This window comes from Giraffa tippelskirchi, chromosome 2, assembly GCF_054371585.1.
Source record: "Giraffa tippelskirchi isolate mGirTip1 chromosome 2, T2T-mGirTip1v1.2.pri, whole genome shotgun sequence".
In the NCBI taxonomy this organism is placed as follows: Eukaryota; Metazoa; Chordata; class Mammalia; order Artiodactyla; family Giraffidae; genus Giraffa; species Giraffa tippelskirchi.
In genome coordinates, this window is record NC_137276.1 from 35,670,544 (window position 1) to 35,692,345 (window position 21,802).

The following is a 21,802-nucleotide window of genomic DNA, read 5'->3' on the forward strand; positions in this document are numbered from 1 at the left end:
AAAACTTAATCAATTCTTTATTATCTGTGATCAAAGATGAGGGACAAGTTCAAAACTTTGATACTGAAAACCACAAAGACAATGAGTTTTCAGACAATTCAGTTTTAATCTTATTTAAAAAGAAAAAAACTCCAAAATGCAAAGTAAAGTGATCTGCTTACAGTTATAGCACACTTGAAATTAGGAAGGAAATGAGTACATACAACTTTCAAACTAGCATTTATTTTCATATACAGTATCACATTTAAAATTCAAAACAATTCTGAAAACTAGTAATTAATAAATCCACTTCCACAAATGAGGATCTGAAGTTCAGAAAACTTGTAAACATACAATTAGTCAACAGCAAAAGTTGAACATAAACTTGGGTCTTTGTGATTCCACAGCTCATGTTCATTATCCTCAGGCAGAACTTTAATATTCTGATTTCTAGTTCAGGGTTTTTTCCACTACACTGCGTACTTTTTTTTTAACTGCAAAAATACTGTATCTACTCCAACAGAATGACCAATATTTTAAAAGATGGTAAAATTCCCTGATCTCTGTCCAACCTTTATAATCACGAAGGCGGTAGTATGAAAAGTTCTGCATGACAGGAGAATATCAATACATAAGTAAGCATTTGATTATTACTAATTTACTACCATTAAGCCACAATACAAGAAATGAGTATGGTCTACATTATATTTTGAATAGTTTTATGTGCTCAAATAGCCATTAACTGAATATCAGATTATCACCCACCTGCAGAGTATCTGCAAATATTACAATGAGATTCTTCAGCTCCAGAACAAGATCAGGATCAGTGCAATAAGACTGGGAGAGTGAAGGGTAAGTGGGGGTAGAAACACAAACAAACAAATACACACCAGAGTCACTTGGTTAAAAACTAAGAAATAAAACTTGAAAATTTTTCCTTAAATTTGCTTGACTTACAATAAATTTAAAGTCTTGATTATTAGATTCACAGCTGACTTCCTCTATTCATTAAAAAATTCTTAGGGAAAGATCGTAACATGACAAACCACTTTAGGTACTACATGAAAAGAAATTTTCCTGAAATTTGCGCACACTTACTTTAGTCAAAGCAACAATGCTTATATTTCTAAAATAGTCTTTCGATTTTAAAGTTATTTCAAATTGAAAAAATGGTTTATATTTCTACTTTTCAATTATTTATTTATTCTATTATAAAAGAGATACAATCAATGTATTTTTCTAAGTGACAATTTAAGTATTTTGTTAGTAATCCATCAAAGGAAAATAATTAATTTCAAAAGGATAGTGAAATTCACTCTTGTTCCCTTAATAGCATTTAGCAAGATTCTAAATGTGATATATTGCATTTAATATAATATGATTTCATACACGATGTCATGGAATTAATAGGGAGCATACTACAATATTACGTATTCAAGCTGGTCTGAATATAAACCATGATAAAATATATTGTTCTTTATTATATATGATAGAAAAAGTTGTAGTTCATTGTACAAATAGTGTACCCAGAATCTATGTCCCTGATAAGTAAAAATATAATGTATTTATAATCTAAGTATCACTTAAACTAATAATCTTTCTTCAAAATATTTTTAATCTCTATTCTCAATAATAAAATTTTAAATAATAGATTATAAAATTTTAAGTTTGGGGAGATTTTACTGAAGGCAAACTTCCAAAATTATCTTAAGAAAAAGTCCACACTAAGAAATTATTAATTTCACTAGTTCTTATAATTTTTACTTCCACAAAAGGCATATTATAAAAATATTTTATCATTTTACCTTTCTTCATAAAAAAGTTTTCATTACTTAAAGATTCACTACTCCAAATGAGTTTAAATTTTGACAACTGCATATTATTTTTAGGACATTTATAAGTGTACTACTGCAAATAAGCTATAAATGTTGAAGAACAAGTTCTATTGAGTTTTAATGGTGGAGTTTATTTTGGAAACAAAGAATGTGGAATGATAATTAAAAACCCTTTCTTCATGGTGCTTTTCAGTGATCTAATGAAGAGGTCAGTTGAGACTAATGAGAACAGCGTAATTCTTCATCTTCTATAATGCTGGACCGAAAGTGTCTTCGGAAGCCCCAGTCAGTTGCAAAATCACAGCTCAATATTACTACACAAAGGCCTAACATTACTACCTCCAAATCTGAGCAATTATCAAAAAAATGTAGAACTAATGAAGGTACAACTTTCTTCTGACACTATCCAATTCATAAGTTCCTGAAGTAACTGAACTAAACATTTAGTAACATAAATTATCTAACTTACTGAATGAGCTCTAAGGACAGCAATTATCTTTGAGAGGGCCATGTTCCAAAGTTCATCAGTGTATGCCCTGGTTACTAATCCTTGGGTCACATGTAAAATGTGATCTTCCACCACAAAGAACCTAAAAACAGCAATTGCAAAATAACGAGTTGAAACAAATTCAAATCTAAATAGAAAATAATTAGTTCTGACATTTAACACAATATCAAAATAATATTTGTTGCCATATTAGATACATACCCTACAATTTGAGTGAAATATCTTCTATAGCCATCAACTGTTTCATGCTTTAAATGAAAAAATAAAAGTAAATTTAAAACAATAGATATCAGTAACGTAAAAGTAGTTCCAAATCAGTACAACATTTGTTAACAAATATTTATTGAGAGTCTACTATAAGAAGCATATATTTTAAGGGACGAGGGATACACTGGTCAATAACAAAAAGTCCTTACCCCTCATGCAACTTGCATTCGAAAAGGGACAAAATAAGCAAATTAAAAAGTCAGAACCTTCATCTCAGCAGGCTAATTCGATCCACTATCATCTCTCACTTGGCCTATTACATCATTCTCCTACCTAGCCTTCCAAGCTTTCAGGCTTGTTTCCTCAGTCTATTCTCCAGACAGCTGCCAGAACAATACTTTTCAAAAATAATCAAATAAATACATCATCTGCTAAAAACCTTCTAATGATTTTTTATGATTCATAATAAAAGTCAAATTCCTCTAAAATGTTCTACAATTTCCTCTTGTTCATAATTTTAACAAAACAAAAATATTTGATTACTTGAATTTCATAAAAGCTTATTACATGAAATATTTCAATTAAGTTCAAATATTGTATTTTATTTCATGAAAGTGATCAAAATTTTCAAACATCTGGATTTTTTTCAGGGAGGAAGTTGTTATTACACTTTTGGCTTAAAAATACTATGATCAAAGAATAGAGTCTACATGACACAAAAGTTTGATATGTCTTGACACCTGCTTTATAACATAGTATGTTATCACATTTTACAATGTTCAATATGCACTTTTAAAAAGCGTTTTTACAGGTGTTGAAACAGCATTCTTTTTTTTTTTTCTGGCCCGTGCTGCATGGCTTGTGGGATCTTAGTTCCTCAATCAGGGATCAAACTGGGCCCATGGCAGTGAAAATGCTGAGTCTTAACCACTGGACCACCAGTCTATTCAGTTCAGTTCAGTTCAGTCGGTCAGTCGTGTCCGACTCTTTGCGACCCCATGAATCACAGCACGCCAGGCCTCCCTGTCCATCACCAACTCCCAGAGTTTACCCAAACTCATGTCCATTGAGTCGGTGATGCCATCCAACCATCTCATCCTCTGTCGTCCCCTTCTCCTCCCACGCTCAATCTTTCCCTCCATCAGGGTCTTTTCAAATGAGTCAGCCCTTCACATCACGTGGCTGAAGTATTGGAGTTTCAGCTTCAACATCAGTCCTTCCAATGAACACCCAGAACTGATCTCCTTTAGGATGGACTGGTTGGATCTCCTTGCAGTCCAAGGAACTCTCAAGAGTCTTCTCCAACACCACAGTTCAAAACCATCAATTCTTCGGTGCTCAGCTTTCTTTATAGTCCAACTCTCACATCCATACATGACTAATGGAAAAACCACAGCCTTGACAAGATGGACCTTTGTTGACAAAGTAATGTCTCTGCTTTTCAACATGCTGTCTAGGTTGGTCATAACTTTCCTTCCAAGGAGTAAGCGTCTTTTAATTTCATGGCTGCAATCACCATCTGCAGTGATTTTGGAGCCCCAAAAAATAAAGTCTGACACTGTTTCCACTGTTTCCCCATCTATTTCCCATGAAGTGATGGGACCGGATGCCATGATCTTAGTTTCTGAATGGTGAGCTTTAAGTGTATTAGATAAGTCTATTATTAAACATGTTCTGTGATTACAGCCATGAAATTAAAAGATGCTTACTCCTTGGAAGGAAGGTTATGACCAACCTAGATAGCATATTTAAAAGCACAGACATTACTTTGCCAACAAAGGTCCGTCTAGTCAAGGCTATGGTTTTTCCAGTGGTCATGTATGGATGTGAGAGTTGGACTATAAAGAAAGCTGAGTGAAGAAGAATTGATGCTTTTGAACTGTGGTGTTGGAGAAGACTCTTGAGAGTCCCTTGGACTGCAAGGAGATCCAACTAGTCCATTCTAAAGGTGATCAGTCCTGGGTGTTCATTGGAAGGACTGATGTTGAAGCTGAAATTCCAATACCTTGGCCACCTCATGCGAAGAGTTGACTCATTGGAAAAGACCCTAATGCTGGGAAGGATTGGGGGCAGGAGGAGAAGGGGACGACAGAGGGTGAGATGGTTGGATGGCATCACCAACTCGATGGACATGGGTTTGGGTAAACTCCAGGAGTTGGTGATGGACATGGAGGCCTGGCGTGCTGTGATTCATGGGGTCGCAAAGAGCCAGACACAACCGAGCGACTGAACTGACTGATGCATTCTTACTGCTATTCTGTCTAATGGCTTATAAGATACTGAAGCATCCAAAATGCTTATGGATTTTTTAATTTACCCTTTTAGTTGCAGCAGTTTTGCTTTAAATACTTTGAGTCAGTGTTATCAAGTACTTACAGATTCAAATTAACATTTTTTATCAGCTCTAAGACATGAATTTTTTTTATAACTTTAGCTTTTTAAATTATATTTAACTATATACTATTTCTATTCTTCTAATGGTTACAGAAATTACATTATGCACACTTAAATAATCAAACTCTAAAATTAATTAATAATTTTATTCTTTTCTGGACAATTCCAAAACAGTTCAGTTTCAATAACTTCCATATCACCCTAATATTTATGCTATTGTTACTGTGCATTTTGATTCTATCTTGTTTTAAAGATAAGATTATATCTTGTTTTAAGTTCTATCTATAATACTCTATTAATATTATTTTCTATAGTCAACACAGATTTATCCACATATTTACACTTTCTTTGCTATTCATTTATTTTAGCAACTCATTTTTCCCATTTGGCATCACTTTCTTTTTGACTACAGTCTTTTCTTTCCTTCTAAGGGCATCTTGGTAACAAACTCTCCTCCTCTTTGTCTGAAAATGTCTATCTTTGTCCTTGTTCCACTGAAGAGAGAAACTCAGGTAGACAGTTCTTTTCCTTCAGCATTGAAAATACTCCACTGTCTTGTTTATTTGAAAATAATCTCTTTTCCCTGGGTATTTTTAAGGTCTTCTCTTACCTTTGTTTTTAAAGTCAAATTTATTGTTATAATTTACATAAAGCAAAGTTAACCTTTTTAACATATGAGAGTCCAATGAGTTTCGACAAATGTAGACACTTGTGAAACCACACCAAAATCAAGATAGAGAATATTTCTATCTCATAAAAAAGTTCCCCTTATGCCCCTTTGTAGTGAATCACTCTGCTCAATCCCTAACCTTTCACCACTGATCCCATTCTATCTTATAGTTTTGCCTTTTCAAAAATGTCATATAATACAAACTACACTATATGTAATTTTGTTGTATCTGAATTTTTTCACTTCCAGTAATACTTTTAAGATTTATCCATGTCAAGAGGATCCTGAGATACACCAAATATGGACAGTGAACCAGGCAAATCAAAATGGCCAAAGGAAACCCAGAAGAAATGCCCCATATAAGTGATTTCAATTGCCACGAAAGAGCGACTCAGGGACCCTCTCTCTGAGCTCGCCTGTGTGTCTACCCACACATACTATACTCCTTTTCCTCCTAATAAACACTTTACTTGTTTCAAAAAAAAAAACATGTCCATGTCATTGCATGTATCAGTTCCCTTTCTACTGCTGAGTATATAACATTCCATTATGTAGAGGTATAGCAATTTGTTTATTCACTACCTCATAGACATTTGGGATGTTTCTAGTTTCCGGCATTTATGAATCAAGTTACTATAAATATTCACATATAAGCCACTATGTAGATACATTTTCAATTCTTATGGGTAAAAACTTAAGGAGTGGGATTTCTGGGTCATATGATAAGTGTTTGCTTAACATTATAACAAATTGCCTAACTATTTTCCAAATAGTTACAATATGTACAATATTCATACCTATCAGAAGTGTATGAGAGTTCAAGTTGCTTTCTGTGATATCATTTAGATAATTTCTTCAGGTCAACTAAGAGAATTCATCAACTGTTAAAAGTTGTTCACAAAATTTTTCATTTTGGCTAATATACCTTTACTAGGTGTTCTAATTGATTTTTTTCTACATTTTTGGGGGTAATTCCTTTATAGTTTATGGCTCCCCATTGATAAGGGTAAGCTTTTATTTCTTTAAATATAATAAATACTGTTATTTTCTATAAAATACTGTTATTTTATATTCTATGCCTAATAACTCAAATATTGAAAGTCTTTTACAATTTATTTCTGTTGTCAATATTTCTAAAGATTCTCACTTGTTCAATAATTAGCTCTGAGTATGAGTTGCTAATTTTCCTATTGAAACTTTAACTGTGGATATTCTTTAACTTGGTATGAAGGTTCAGAGAAGATCTGCATTTGCTTCTAGTAGACACCTGGAGACAATATCAAAATGGAACGACTTTATATTTTCAGCCTGAGATTTTTTTGACGATCCAAGTAGAATGAAATTAGATTGCAAACACATGTTAAGAACTGCTGCTTATGAATTATCGGGATTTTTTTCTTTGTTCACTCAGAATCAGGATTTGGGATAGGCAATTTTCTTTAGTACGTTTGGCAGAAGGACCTGAGAGGTTTTGCAAGATGGCTTTCTCTCTAGGTCATCCCAATAATGAGCTATAATTCTTTGGAGTCTCAGCCTTGCAAAGGAGAGAATCTCTCATCACCCTCTTTGGGTGACTCTGGGTTTACCCCTCTATACTTCTACATCCTTAAAACGCATGTTTTCTCATTTAGCAGATTCCCCTAAGGGAAAAAGCTACATTTAGTGCTTCATTGGGGCTTTACCCCAGGGTTCAGTGGTAAAGAATCTGCCTGCAATACAGGAGCCACAGGAAACGCAGCTTCAATCCCTGGGTCTGGAAATCCCCTGGAGGAGGGCATGGCAACCCACTGCAGTATTCTTGCCTAGAGAATCCCATGGACAGAGGAGCCTGGCAGGCTACAGTCCTTAGGGTCGCAAAGAGTCGGACATGACTAAAGTGACTTAGAACTCACGCACAGCGTTTCATTATGCTTGTCTGGATTTGTCTTCATTTAAGTTTTCCTGTTTTGTTTATCTTATATTTAGGTGTACTGGGGTATAAGTTACATCAATAAAGCTCTTTTTCACGTGTTGCTTCTTCTATGAGCTTTCACAAATATATCTAGTCACATACGTATCACCATAACCAACATACAGAACAGTTTCACATTGACTTAGTAGTTTTTTTACATTATGGATTGTTTTATTTCATTTTTTTCCTTATTTTTCTACAGCAAATATGTCACAATTTTATAGCCAAAAAATAAATGTATTCTTAAGAATGACTGATAAAAATCCCACAAACATAGCCCCTTCAGATTACTTATTTAGTCTTTATCAGGACTATACTTTCCTATGTGATCCTCAGAGCATGTAAAAAGAATTTAAGATTTTAAAAAATGTTTTATCCAGCATCTTTAGTTGTTTTTTTCAGTAGAATACTTAATTAAGGTACTAAGTCTACCATACTGTCAGAAACTAATTACCACTCCCTGACATTTCATATATTTACTTGTCTAATTTATTTATTTACAGTCTGTCTTCCCTAATAGAATGTAAGCTCATGAGAGAAGGGACTCTCCATTTGAACTACTGTAACCTTCACACCTAAACCAATTACTGGAAATGGTAGGTATTCAATAAATATTTGCAGTTGAATGCATGCTCTGAAGAAATTAAAGGGGTTAAAAACTGACAACATAATCAATTCAAAATTTCTATATACTTACCATATTTGACTGGGGTTGTAATACCAGTCTTGCCTGTTTCTTTCTTTGTTTTCGGTAATAATTTTCAAATGTTTCCTCATCACCCTAAAATAAAATCAGTAGAGTAATAAAAACACACGTAACACAAACACATTGCTAAACAGATAACTTCTTTATCCCATAAGGGTCATTTTTCAGTTTCTAGCAACTAAAATTAACTGTGGAATGATATTTCATATTGAATACCAAGAACAAGCTTTTGGCATTATAGTTCATAGATAGTTACCTTGTTTGGAGTCACGACAATTAAGAAAACTAAAGCTAAGTTCAATCAAATAATTTGATAGTTGCCCAACTTATCACTTAAGCTTTATACATTTTTGACTGACCAAAGAAAATATGGCTGTCGGTGAAAGAAACTAAGTAAGAAAATTAGCTACCAAGCCTCAACTTCTGAACATGTTGTATAAGAACTACGTATATCTCACCACAGGACAATATATAGTGTTTCTAACATGGTTTACCATTAATCTGCATCCAACAACAGCCAGGTATACATTATTAAGTTTACATGGAACATTCTCCAGGATAAAGCATTTGTGATGCCATAAGACAAGCCTCAATAAATTTAAAAGGACTAGAATCATACAAAATATGATCTCTGACTCAATGGGATTAAATTAGTAATCAATAACAGAAGAACTTCAGGGAAATTCACCAACATGGAGATTAAACTCCATCTTGGTGTTTAGTTATTTAACTCCATTAAATAACTAGTGGGTTAAAGAAGAAATCACAGGAAATTAGAAAATACTTTGAGATAAATGGAAACAAAAACACAGTACATCAAAACTCAGAGAATGCAGCTAAACCAGAGGTTAGGAGGAAATTTACAGCTTTAAATGTGTACGTTAAAAAAGAAGAGTAATTTCCATTAATATCTTAAACTTCTACCTACATGAAAGAAGTTGAACACAAAAGGCCACATATATGATGATTCCATTTATATAAAATACCCAGAATAGGCAAATTCACAGAGACAGAAAGTAAATTAGTGCTTGTTGGGGACTGAGGTGAGGGGAGAATAAGGAGTGACTGCTAACACGTAAGGGGTTTCTTTTTGTACTACTAAAATGTTTGGAAACTAGTTGTAATGCTTGCACATACATGTGAATATGCTAAAATCACTAAACTATATATCTTAGAAAGGTAAATGTTTTGGTATATGAATTATATCAGAATCTTGCCTGGAGAATCCCGTGGACAGAGGAGCCTGGTGGGCTGCTGTCCATGGGGTCGCACAGAGTCGGACACGACTGAAGCGACTTAGCATACATGCGTGCACTGGAGAAGGAAATGGCAACCCACTCCAGTATTCTTGCCTGGAGAATTCCAGGGATGGAGGAGCCTGGTAGACTGCCAGCTATGGGGTCGCACAGAGTTGGACACGACTGAAGAGACTTAGCAGCAGCAGCAGTGCTATTTTTAAAAGGATAATTGTTCAACCAAAAATGAAAACAATGTAGTATGGCATAATAAATATAGAAGTAACATATTTAAAAGTAACTGTGATACAACAGTACAGAGACAAGAAGGAAGAAATGGAAAGTTCTTTTAAATATACATGAAAAGTATACTTCAAAGTACATCATAAGTTAAAGAAAGAAGTAAATGCCTCACACGCAATGGATACTTCACAAGTAAATACTGCATGTAGATTTACAGCTCGATGAACTTGTAGTCCGCCTTTAGAAAAGCAGGCTTAAAATGTGTACATGTCTTTTTAATAATATAAGTATATGCACCCATATGTGCATACACAGATATATGTATACATACATATATACACGTATACAAAAGATACTTACCAGAACAGAATAAATGTGCAAACATTGGTAAACAGGGGAAAAATCAACAAGATCTTGTACAGTTAAGACCTGAAAAAATAAAACAATTTTTTAAAATTATAGGTCATACTACTAGTCTACTGTTGAATGATATAAAGTTAAACTTAAACAAGAAGATTCATAGATTTCATGTTATAACATTTACCAACTATAAAAGCATACAATAGAAACACAATGCCTTTTTATTATGTTTTGGTACCTGTTCATACCTTATTCTTTATATATTTATCATTATTATTGATTATTTTAGGTTATAGGTCAATAAAGCGGGGAGACTGTATATCTTTAACATGCTTAATAGATTATCAGAAAACTGCTATGGATAACTAGATATATCTTCTGAAAAAGACAGTGCACAAATGTATGACTTAGTTACAGATGAAGTTCCTTCCCTTATGCATTACTTATCATTACTTCATCAAATTTAAGATATTATCACTATTATTTTATGGAACACTAAAAAAGAAAAAAACGCTACCACTTTAAACTATAAAATCATCAATTTTAAGATGTATCCTGACTCTGAGACATTAATAATATTTTTAAAGTATACTTTACAATGAAATAAACAAAGTAATATAAAGTTTCCCAAACTTGTGAAATAAACTCTTTTTAAAGGAACACATTTCTATTCTTGTAAATCCTCTGAGTGATCTTAAATTATTTTTATTATAGAGTTACTTATTTGTGAAAATTAAAGAAATAAAATGCAGTAATAATTAAATAGATCTGAAAGAACAGGGAAGCAACGAAGTTTCTCTTAGAGTATGGATTTGGGGGAAGGGGAAGATGGCAATGCTTCCAACAGTTGAAAGATACACAAAACAGATTCAGGAAAATTGAGATACAAAGACTAGATGGTTCATTTTCACCATTCTGAATTTCAAGGGAGAAAAGACAGAGATTCTCTGAATATTGATTAAGAAGAACAAAAAAGCAGATTTTAAAAATGTTTATTTTATTCCAAGGGACCATTCAGGTCACATTAATTCCACATTAGAAAGACATTAAACCCTTTAAGGCAGTTTATTTGTCTGTATATCAGACATCCACTGTATATGCATATACATGTATATACATACATACAAATATTAACATACATATACATACATATACACACACTCATAAATACATACAGATTCACTCATCCTCAAGGCATACAATGCAAATGTACACACTGAACACTCAGTGGTTCCCACAACCACAGAGAAGCCATGGACACATATATTTATATGGTTCCTTTTTAATCAATCAATTAAAAGTTCTTACTACACCTTAACAGTATCCTTAAAAAAAGAATTTAAAATCTCACTGACAAGGCAAAACTTATAAACAACTGGGAATACTAGACTTCTTATGTTATTAACTAATTCAAAAGGAATTTAATGGAAAAGATAAAAAAGTAGGCTCAACAGATGACTTTGTAGAAAGAATAAAAGAAGCACTAGGACAAGGAATGAATTTGAACATAGAGAATAAAAGAAAGAAAATATTTAAGGACAATTTCAAGGTTTCTAGACTTAATAAAACTTTTTTAAGAAATTAAAATTTTAACTTTAATCATACTAAAATTACTTTGTAATATCTCAGCACCAACCAAAGAAAAAAAAGGTAGGCTAGGCTATCCAGAATTAGTCTAAATGGCAAGGTTAAGCCATCATGCAATTAAATGTTTGCCACAGGTAATTAAATTATGAGTGATCATTATGAAAAAAAATTAAATTTACACTTTTACTGTTAATTATTACAGAACACTTAGGTTAATCTGTAGCTTACAAATATAATCTATATCTTATTTATGTTATATATAATAAGACATAATCTATATTTTATTATCCATATCTTATATAGATAATCTATATCTGTCCACTATGCAATCTAACATTTTAGATGATTCTTTTGTTCTAATATCATTATAAACTGATCTACTTAAGTTCACATTACACGTGGCAAGACTCACAGAGACACTACAACTTAAGTGGAAAAAACCACCCAATAATAGATGAGGGAGGGAGGAAGAAAAGAAAGGAAAAAGGGAAGAAAAGAAAGGAATGAAGGAACAGATAAAAACAAAAAAGATAGAAAAAGAAACAAATTTCCATCACCTCCTCTTCATTCTCATCCTCTTCCTCAAATGCATGTTTCAATACAATATCATTCCTTTCTTCTGGAATTCTATCATTTATATACACACACTTCCCAAATTTTACATTATTTTGCTTCTGCAGAGTAACGGTGAAGATTTTCTGCTGCTGTGCCTATTTCGGGAAAAGAAAAGTTCAGATTATTTGAAAAAATATTGCGGTCAAAACTGGTTTAAGAATTTCTTCATACTTTTTTATCTTTTTAATGTTTGGAGGTGCAGGCTCTGGAATGATGTCCCATTTTCTATTCATGATTTATTTGTACCCTCCTTTTTTCAAGAGTCTTGCAGGGGGTTATCAATTTTATTTGAAAAGGTTAAGAACTAATTTTCATCTTTGTTAATCCTCCCTACTGTATTTTGTTTTCTATTATACTGATTTCTTCTCTTGATTATTTCCTTTTACTTTCTTTTTTTCAATTCTATTATGGTAAGCATATTTAACATGAGATCTACTTTCTTAAATTTTTAAGTGTACATAGTCAATGTGTATATCAATAATTTAATACATTATTGCTGATAGGTATAATAGTTACAGAAGACCTCTATAGCTTGTTCATCTTTTTTTTTTTAATGGGTACACCATGCATCTTGTGGGATCTCAGTTCCCTTACCAGGGATAGAGGCCAGGCCCACAGCAGTGAAAGCCCAGAGTCGTAACCACTGGACCACCAGGGAATTTCCTAGACCTTGTTCATTTCATTCTGAAACTTTATGTCTCTAGATGAGTAACTCATTTCCCTCTGGCAACCACCATCCCACTCTTTGATTCAATGAATTTGACTAATGTATGTGCATGCATGCATGCGCAGTTGTGTCTGACTCTTTGGAATCCCATGTATTGTAGCCCGCCAGGCTCTTCTGTCCATGAAATTTTCCATGCATGAATGCTGGAGTGGGTTGCCATTTCCTATTCCAGGAAGTCTTCTCAACCCAGGGATCAAACCTGTGTCTCTTGCATCTCCTGCATTGGCAGGTGGATACTTTACCAATGAGACACTTAGGAAGCCTCAGGTCAACTAGTGATTCAATTATTTGGATCACTGTCAAGTGATGGTTGGAGCACTGTCAAGATTTTATAAAAGAATTACTACTAATTCTTTTTTAAGAGGAAAACCAAAGACATAAACTTAAAAACGCCAGAAAAATTTAAAAGATATGATACCATACTGGAACATACATAAAATATGCTGCCTTAACTCCAACGGATTATTTGTAGGAAAAAAATGTCTACTAACCTCACAGAAAACTACAATATCAACTTGCAAGCTTATTTTATTTTCCATAGAAAACGTCCACAGTTTATGAACACTTGAAAGGCAGAAGCTGTCATCCCACAACTGACTTAATTATTGACAAAAATGAGTATTTATACAGATTAATCAAGAAACCTTATATTTTCTTTTACGCATTTTAGTGATACTTTACTATCAGAGCCTCATTATCAGAGATTGAAAAAACTATAGGTTTAATTCCAGCATTTTAATCTCACTATATAATGCCTAATGAATGCTCTGGTAGCTCTGACTGTAAAGAATCCAGCTCCAATGCAGGAGACCCAGGTTTGATGCCTGGGTCAGGAAAATCCCCTGGGGAAGGAAATGGTACTTGATGCATATTAGTGGAACATTCCCTCTGTTGGGAGAGGTCAGATTGTAGCTACTCTGTTCCGTTAGCATGTAGAAAGTTTACCCACTGCCTCTTTAGGGTGAATTTCCTCTAAGAGCTACACTACTGCTATTCAGATCTTTCTACCCCCAGGTAATCAGACCATGTACATCACAGAAATCTAGCTCTACCCTCACCTAAACCTTGATGCAAAACAGAAACAGAAACTTACAAAACAGAAACAGACTCACAGATATAGAAAACAAATTTAGGGTTAGCAAAGAAGAAAGGTGGTAGGCGAGGGATAAATTAAGAGTTTGGGATTAGCAGATACAGACTACTATTTATAATACAGAGAAACAACAAGATTCTTCTGTTTAGCACAGGGAATTATATTCAATACCCTATAAGTTCCATTATGGAAAGTTTCCATAATAGAAAAAAACACTAAAAAATACACACTATATAAAGGTATAACTGAATCACTTTGCTGTAAACCAGAAACTAACACAACCTTGTAAGTCAACTACACTTCAATTTTTAAAAAAATAAAACAAAAGTTTCTCTAAAGCAGTCTATAATACTTAAGAAAACATCAGGAGTTAGAAAGCAAGATGAACATAATTTTATTTCTATGACATTGCAACTATCGGAAGGTTTTAATAGCTACAGAAATTGTAATTCAATTAAAATAATTTAAACACTTTTTATTATTGAAAATTTCAAATACAAAGTAAACAGATTAACATAATGAACTCTTAAGTTCACATCACCTATCTTCAACAATTTATATTTATACATCCTTTCATTTGTGCCTTTACCCACTCACTCCACAAACATTCCAAGTACTGTTTACAATTTTTTTGAGGTAAGACTTATATACATTGAAATATATAGATCTTAACTATACAGTTTTGACAAGTGGATACACTTTTTCATGGTATAGAACATTTCCATCTCCCCAGAAAGTTCCCTTGTGTGCCTTCCCAGGCAATCTCCCCACTCAGAGGCAATCACTGCTTTGATCTTTTTTTTTAACCTTAAATAAGTTTTGCCTGTCTTAGAATTGAACACAAATAGGTGGCGCTAGTGGTAAAGAACCCTCCTGCCAATGCAGGAGACACAAGAGACATGGGTTCGATCCCTGGGTCAGGAAGATCTCCTGGAGAAAGGCATGGTAACCCACTCCAGTATTCTTGCCTAGAGAATTTCATGGACAGAGGAGTCAGGCAGGCTACAATCCATGAGGTCGCAAAGAGTCTAGCTAACACAACTGAAGTGACTTAGCATACACACACACAGATATGTATCTGCTTCTCTATGTCCAGCTTCTGTAGCTCAGCATAGTGTCTGAGAGATTCATATATGCTGTTACATATATCAGAAGTTCACTCCTTCTTACTGCTAAATAATACTCTACGATTTCAGCACAACTCGGTTACCTATTCTCTTTTTGATATCCATTTGGGTTATTTCCAATTTTTTGCTAGTTGTGAACAAAGCTGCTATGAGAATCCTGAGAATGATGTATTTTCATTTCTCATTAGTAAATACCTTGGAGAAGAACTGCTGACTAAAAAGGTAGGGACATTTACAACTGCCAAATCTTTCCCCATTGTTTGTCATTTTGCTGTTGAGCTGCAGGAGTTAATTTAAAGATAACACTTTCAATATGCTTTAAAAAGAGAGCAACTTGCAATCTTAGCATACAAGGGCTCCCACTTGCCTCTGTGGTTGCCACTTTTTAGCTAATTTTATACTAATTGTGACTGCTGATAAAAGTTAATATAATACTATATACATGAAGAAGACTGCTAAGAGGTCAGCTAGTAAGTCAAGTTAGATCAACTTTACTTAAATAAAGAATAACTGCCAACCAAAAGAGAAATGCTAATGAAATTAATTCTAAAAAGCATAAGGAAAGCTAAGTAAAGGATAACACACTCCCCCAGGTGGTCACTGGTAAAGAATCGGCCTGCTAATGCAGAAGACCTGAGTTCGATTCCTGGGTTGGGAAGACCCCTTGGAAAAGAAGTGGCAAGCCACTCCAGTATATGTGCTGGGATAATCCCATGGACAGAGAAGCCTGGTGGGCTATAGTCCATGGGGTCATAAGAGGCTTGGATGCAATTTAGTGACTAAACAAAGTAAAGGATAAAATTTAAACAAACATTTTATGTAAGTAAAAAAAAAGTAAACTCGATATATTCTATAACCTAGATTATTAAATACTATTAAATTAAAATTTTCCTTTTAAAAAAATGTATATATCTCCACAACTGAGTTACTTTGTTGTACAGCAGAGACTGACACAACATTGTAAATCAATTATATTTCAGTAAATAAATAAGATTCTCCTCTGTATTCTCACCTGTTTCATTGCTGTTTCACCTATTTTGTCAGAGTGTTTTCGAATGCTTTCCAAAAAGTCTTTGAGATCAGACATGGAGATTTCTTTAATGTCTTCACGGAGCTTAGGAAGATTTTCTATCATTAGCTGACAAAACCGGTACTGACTAACCCGGGGAAAATACACATTCTCTAATTGTTCCATAGTTTTTAGAGCTGAATAATACCTGTGAAAAGTTAAAAAGAACACTCTGTAAAAGTTATTATATTTATTTTACAAGTAAGTCCAAATAATCATTCCAACACTTCCATCAAAAAGGATATTGTAATAGCTAAGGTAAATAAAATTAACATTTACTTCTATATACTAATGACAAACTATAAACCATATGAAAAAGTTGCAGGAAGAAAATTCACTAACAATTCCTTACTTCATCTAAATCTACAACATCACAAGCATTATCATAGTCATAATATACATATCATATTAAATCATATCATATACATACGTTAAATATATATCAATAATAGTTTCAATTTTTTAATTAAATTATTTGATATATGATTTCATGATATCTCTCTCATCCACATCTCCTACCATCAAAAAAGTACATAGTACAGACTTAAATCAAATTAAAGTAAAATACATTTAAGGAAATCAGAGGTATCACCTCACATTGTCAGAATGACCATCATCAACAGTTCTACAAACAATAAATGCTGTAGAGGGTGTGGATAAAAGGGAACCTTCCTACATTGTTGGTGGGTTTGTAAAGTGGTACAGGCATTATGGAGAACAGTACAGAGGTTCCATTAAAAACTAAAAATAGAGCTACCATATGATCCTGCAATCCCACTCTTGGGCATATATCCAGAGAAAACCATAACTTGAAAAGATACATGCACCCCAGTGTTCTCAGTGGCACTACTCACAACAGCCAAGGCGTGAAAGCAACCTAGATACTCATCAACAGAGGAATGGATACAGACAGTGTGGTACATATATAAAATGGAATATTACTCAGCTATTAAAAAGAATGAAATAATGCCATTTGTAGCAACATGGATGGACCTAGAGTGTGTCACACTGAGTGAAGTATGTCAGACAGAGAATAGAAATATTGTAGGACATCCCTTGTATGTGGAATCTAAAAAGAAATGATACAAATGAACTTATTTACAAAACAGAACAGATTATGCACAGACTTAGATAACAAACTTACAGTTGCTACAGGAGAGGGGTGGGAGTAAGGGATAGTTAGGGAGTTTGGGATTGACATGTATACACTGCTATATTTAAAATGGATAACCAACAAGGTCCTACTATATATAGCACAGGGAACTCTGCTCAACATTATAAGGCAGGATGGATGGGAGGGGAGTTTGAGGGAAAATGGATACATGTGTACATATGGCTAAGTCCCTTTGCTGAAACTACCACAACACTGTTAATCGGCTGTATTCCAATATGGCAAATAGATGGGGAAACAATGGAAACAGTGACACACTTTATTTTCTTGGGCTCCAAAATCACTGCAGATGGTGACTGCAGCCATAAAATTAAAAGACGCTTGCTCCTTGGGAGAAAAGCTATGACCAACCTAGACAGCATATTAAAAAGCAGAGACATTGCCAACAAAAGGCCGTCTAGTCAAAGCTATGGTTTTTCCAGTGGTCATGTATGGATGTGCAAGTTGGACCAGAAAGAAAGTTCAGTGCCAAAGAATTGATGCTTTTGAACTGTGGTGCTGGAGAAGACTCTTCGATTGCAAGGAGACCAAACCATTCAATCCTAAAGAAAATCAATCCTGAATATTCACTGGAAGGACTGATACTGAAGCTGAAGCTCCAATACTTTGGCCACCTGATGTGAAGAAATGACTCATTAGAAAAGACCCTGATGCTGTGAAAGATTGAAGGTAGGAGGAGAAGGGGACGACAGAGGATGAGATGACTGGATGGCATCACCGATTTGAAGGACATTAGTTTGAACAAGCTCTGGGAGTTGATGATGGACAGGGAAGCCTGGCATGCTGCAGTCCATGGGGTGGCAAAGAGTTGGACACGACTGAGCGACTGAACTGAACTGATACCCCAATATAAAATAAAAAGCTTTTTTAAAAAAAAAAAGAATCAGAGATGTTACTAGAGCTTAAGATTTGAGATTAAATTTGGGAGTCATCCAAATATAAATCCAGATATTTTTTAAACAAATGTGAAGTGACAGTAACTAATAAAAAACAATTTTCTTTTTTATATCTTGCAAGTCAAACCAAATACAACTGTGTGCTAGTTCGATTCTGTAGGTCACTTAATTTGCAACCTCCAGTTGATCAGTAGGAATAACATCTGCCTGTACCCAGTATTTCATTATCCCATGCGGACACCTATACTTACAAAAACATATGGCAGGGCACCATAAGCCCAAAAAAAGAGAGGTAGGGACTAAATATCTAGTGAGATGGCAGACTGAATACATGTTTTCCACTTTACTCCTTTTTGAAACACCAATAAAAAGATAATGAAGGGATTTTTTAAAAAGCATAAACCCACACAGATGAAGAGAAAAGGGAAAGTGAGTACAATGAAATTTTAGAATCTGGAAAGTTGACGGACAAGTGGTAAAAAAACTCAGCAGACCTGAGAAAATGAATTCTAACTCAATAGGGGAAAACCAAGAATAACCTAATTTATTCTACAGAAACTCCAAAAAGTATAGGAAGTGACAGGAATCTCACTATGGATGCAGAAGTGTCCAATAGGAGAGCTATTGTAAGGAATAGCCCTTACAAAACCCCAAAAGGAGGGCTAAAGTGAGGAATACTAGTTAAAATGTGTTTAAGAAGCACATCCTGACAAGCATCTAAACAACTGCCTTTTTCCATCTTGGCAAAATGCTAAACAGACCAAACCAAATAGTTTCTCAAATGAGGGACACTACTCAAGGCTGAGGGCAATAATATGTTGTTCTTTAGTCTCTTAAATCTTCTCCAACTCTTTTGCAACCTCACGGACTGTAGCCCACCAGGTTCCTCTGTCCACTGCATTTCCCAGGCAAGAATATAGGAGCGGGTCGCCATTTCCTTCTCCAGGGGATGATCCTGACCCAGGGATTGAACCTGTGTCTCCTGCATTGCAGACAGATTCTCTACCACTGAGCCACCTGGGAAAAGGATTAGTTGAGCCCATATATAGTAGATGCCCACTTCTCCAACTCACATCCCAGAATACCAGAAGTCAGATCTTTACCCTCCAGAGAGGAGACGGGAAAAGTCTCCTGTAGAAAATCTAACCAGTCCCAGAAGAAACAACTCCAGATTCTAACATCACAAACTCCCCAACTAAAAGGGCCCACTCGGATAACCTTACAGTGAAACTCACAATAAACCAGTCCCACCCACATACCCGGAGCTTGCAATCAGTTTTTTATGTCCACTGCGCTAGGCTCAGCTGTAAAGAATTTGCCTGCAATGCAGGAGACTCAGGAGTTGCAGGTTCGATCCCTGGGTCAGGAAGATCCCCTGGAGGAGGAAATGGCAACCCACTCAAGTATTCTTGCCTAGAAAATCCCATGGACAGAGGAGCCTGGCAGGCTACAGTCTATAGGGTCGCACAGAGCTGGACATGATTGAGCACTCACACACACCATGCACTAAATATGAGCACTCACCAGGACATCACCAGACATCTACTTATTAGCTGCAAAGAGAAAAACATACCTTTTCTTAAGCCATCCCCTTAAGCAAATGATCAAATTTAGGATAATCTAGATAATCTGATAGCACATGACTTCTGCTGTCATACACAATATCATTTATGTTGTACTCTTACCGAAAACATTTAATCTGAATCTAAACATGAGAAAATAAACAAATCCAAAATGCCCTGGTCTAAAACTAATCTGAACTCTTTCATGAAAAATAAAGCAAGGTGGGAACACTGTTCTAGATTACAGGGACAAAAAATACATAAAGACATTTGGGGGACAACTGGGAAAATTTACATATAAGTATTAGATTACGAAATAGCTGAAGAAATACATAATGCCCCAAGCTTGAAAATAGTGAAGCAATAGTAAATTTAGTTATTTAAAGACATAAATGTAAACACCAAAATAATTTCTTAAAAAAAGGAAAAGTTTTTGACCCTAGGAAGAAGGACTAGTGAATGGCAAGAAGGGAAGGTGATGTCTGGTCTTTCTTTTTTTGCAACAAACACACAGAACTATTAACTATTATTTAAAATAGGAAGATGTACAACTTTGATAGATAATATACAATATATTAATAATATATACATAATATAAAAAGACTCTTTCAGAATAGTTTGTGGGTCATGTATTAGGAAGGAATAAAACCATTTTACTAATTAGCACGAATTGATCAAGTCCAATAAAATTCAATGCAAAGCATTACACAAAGCAGTATATATACAGATCTCTTGAGAATATATTTGCATATAATGTGCTATGATAATTAAGTAGCTATTAATAAACAAGAAGTGATTATTTCCCTGTTTCAAGATGCCTGATTCTGATTTTTTTACACAATTTAAAATTGTTCATCTTTAAAACATTTTAAACACAATTATATCCAATGCTCCCATGGTGATCCATAAACTACTTTCAATTATCTTTCATCTATCACGTATTCATGTGTATTATAAAATAGAACATGAACTACACAGTCCAGATTGTCAACATGTAACTACCCACACTTTGCTTTCACAAAATACACACTTAGCCTTTGACTGTATGCAACATTAACATGTTAAGTTAATCAATATTTTTTCATTCTAGTTCAGCTGTCTATTTGTCTTTCATCAATATTATCAATCTTTGATATGTAAGGGCAAGGATCCAAAAATAAATGGCTAAGGATTGCTGTACTGAAAGACCCTGATGGGCAAACTGCATTAACAAAGAACAGTTAAACATAGAAAGCAAAACTTCAGATGATTCACTATAATTTACAGTAATTTTATTTATGCTTTCAGTAACAGGAAAAAACCCCTTATTAAAAACAGGAAGGAAACTCACCTTTTTGTACTCATCTGTTCTTTTAGCTTACTGTACATTTCCAGCACTGCATTAAAAAAAGAAAACTTATTTTAGCATTCTAAATAAAAAAATTTTGAAAGATGAAAATAAAGCAGGGAAGAGCATATTGTAAATTCAGTAATTTTCTCTGTACTTTGATTTAGGCTTATATCTTCAAATAAAATTTTCTACTGCAAGTAAATGAAAGCATTTTAATTTCTGTGTATATTGAACGCTCTATTACATAAATTAACACATTACATCAAACTGGCAACACTTGCATAGGCTGACACCTAAAACTGAGACATCAACCTAGTAACAATTATCCTAATCAAAAACTTACTAATATTTCTTGCTGCAGCAGAAGGAGAAGTGTGGTCTTAGTTACTTGAGAGAGAAAGTTGAGCAACAGAGAGATTAACTGATTTTGATTCAATATACTAAATAAATAAGGTAACTGTGCTATAGCTCATGAAACAAAATTTTACACCAAATTTACAGAGAAAGAAAAATCTCAAAAGTTTACAGCACAGAGTA

General features: G+C 34.2%; 1 protein-coding gene across 22 annotated transcripts in view; it reads right to left on the minus strand.

Moving 5' to 3' along the window:
- Positions 1-21,802, minus strand: part of EXOC6 (exocyst complex component 6) — a 313,607-nt gene that overhangs the window by 109,865 nt on the left and 181,940 nt on the right. For 20 of the 22 annotated variants that reach the window (XM_081554128.1, XM_081554103.1, XM_081554153.1 and 17 more), the window contains 8 exons: positions 21,266-21,311; positions 16,250-16,454; positions 12,233-12,385; positions 10,089-10,157; positions 8,242-8,325; positions 2,524-2,570; positions 2,284-2,404; positions 745-816 (listed from right to left, as the gene is read on the minus strand). In XM_081554128.1, the coding sequence (XP_081410254.1) occupies positions 745-816; positions 2,284-2,404; positions 2,524-2,570; positions 8,242-8,325; positions 10,089-10,157; positions 12,233-12,385; positions 16,250-16,454; positions 21,266-21,311 (797 nt within the window). The remainder of the gene's footprint in view (positions 1-744; positions 817-2,283; positions 2,405-2,523; positions 2,571-8,241; positions 8,326-10,088; positions 10,158-12,232; positions 12,386-16,249; positions 16,455-21,265; positions 21,312-21,802) is intronic. The other 2 variants (XM_081554277.1, XM_081554288.1) reach the window with 2 other exon arrangements.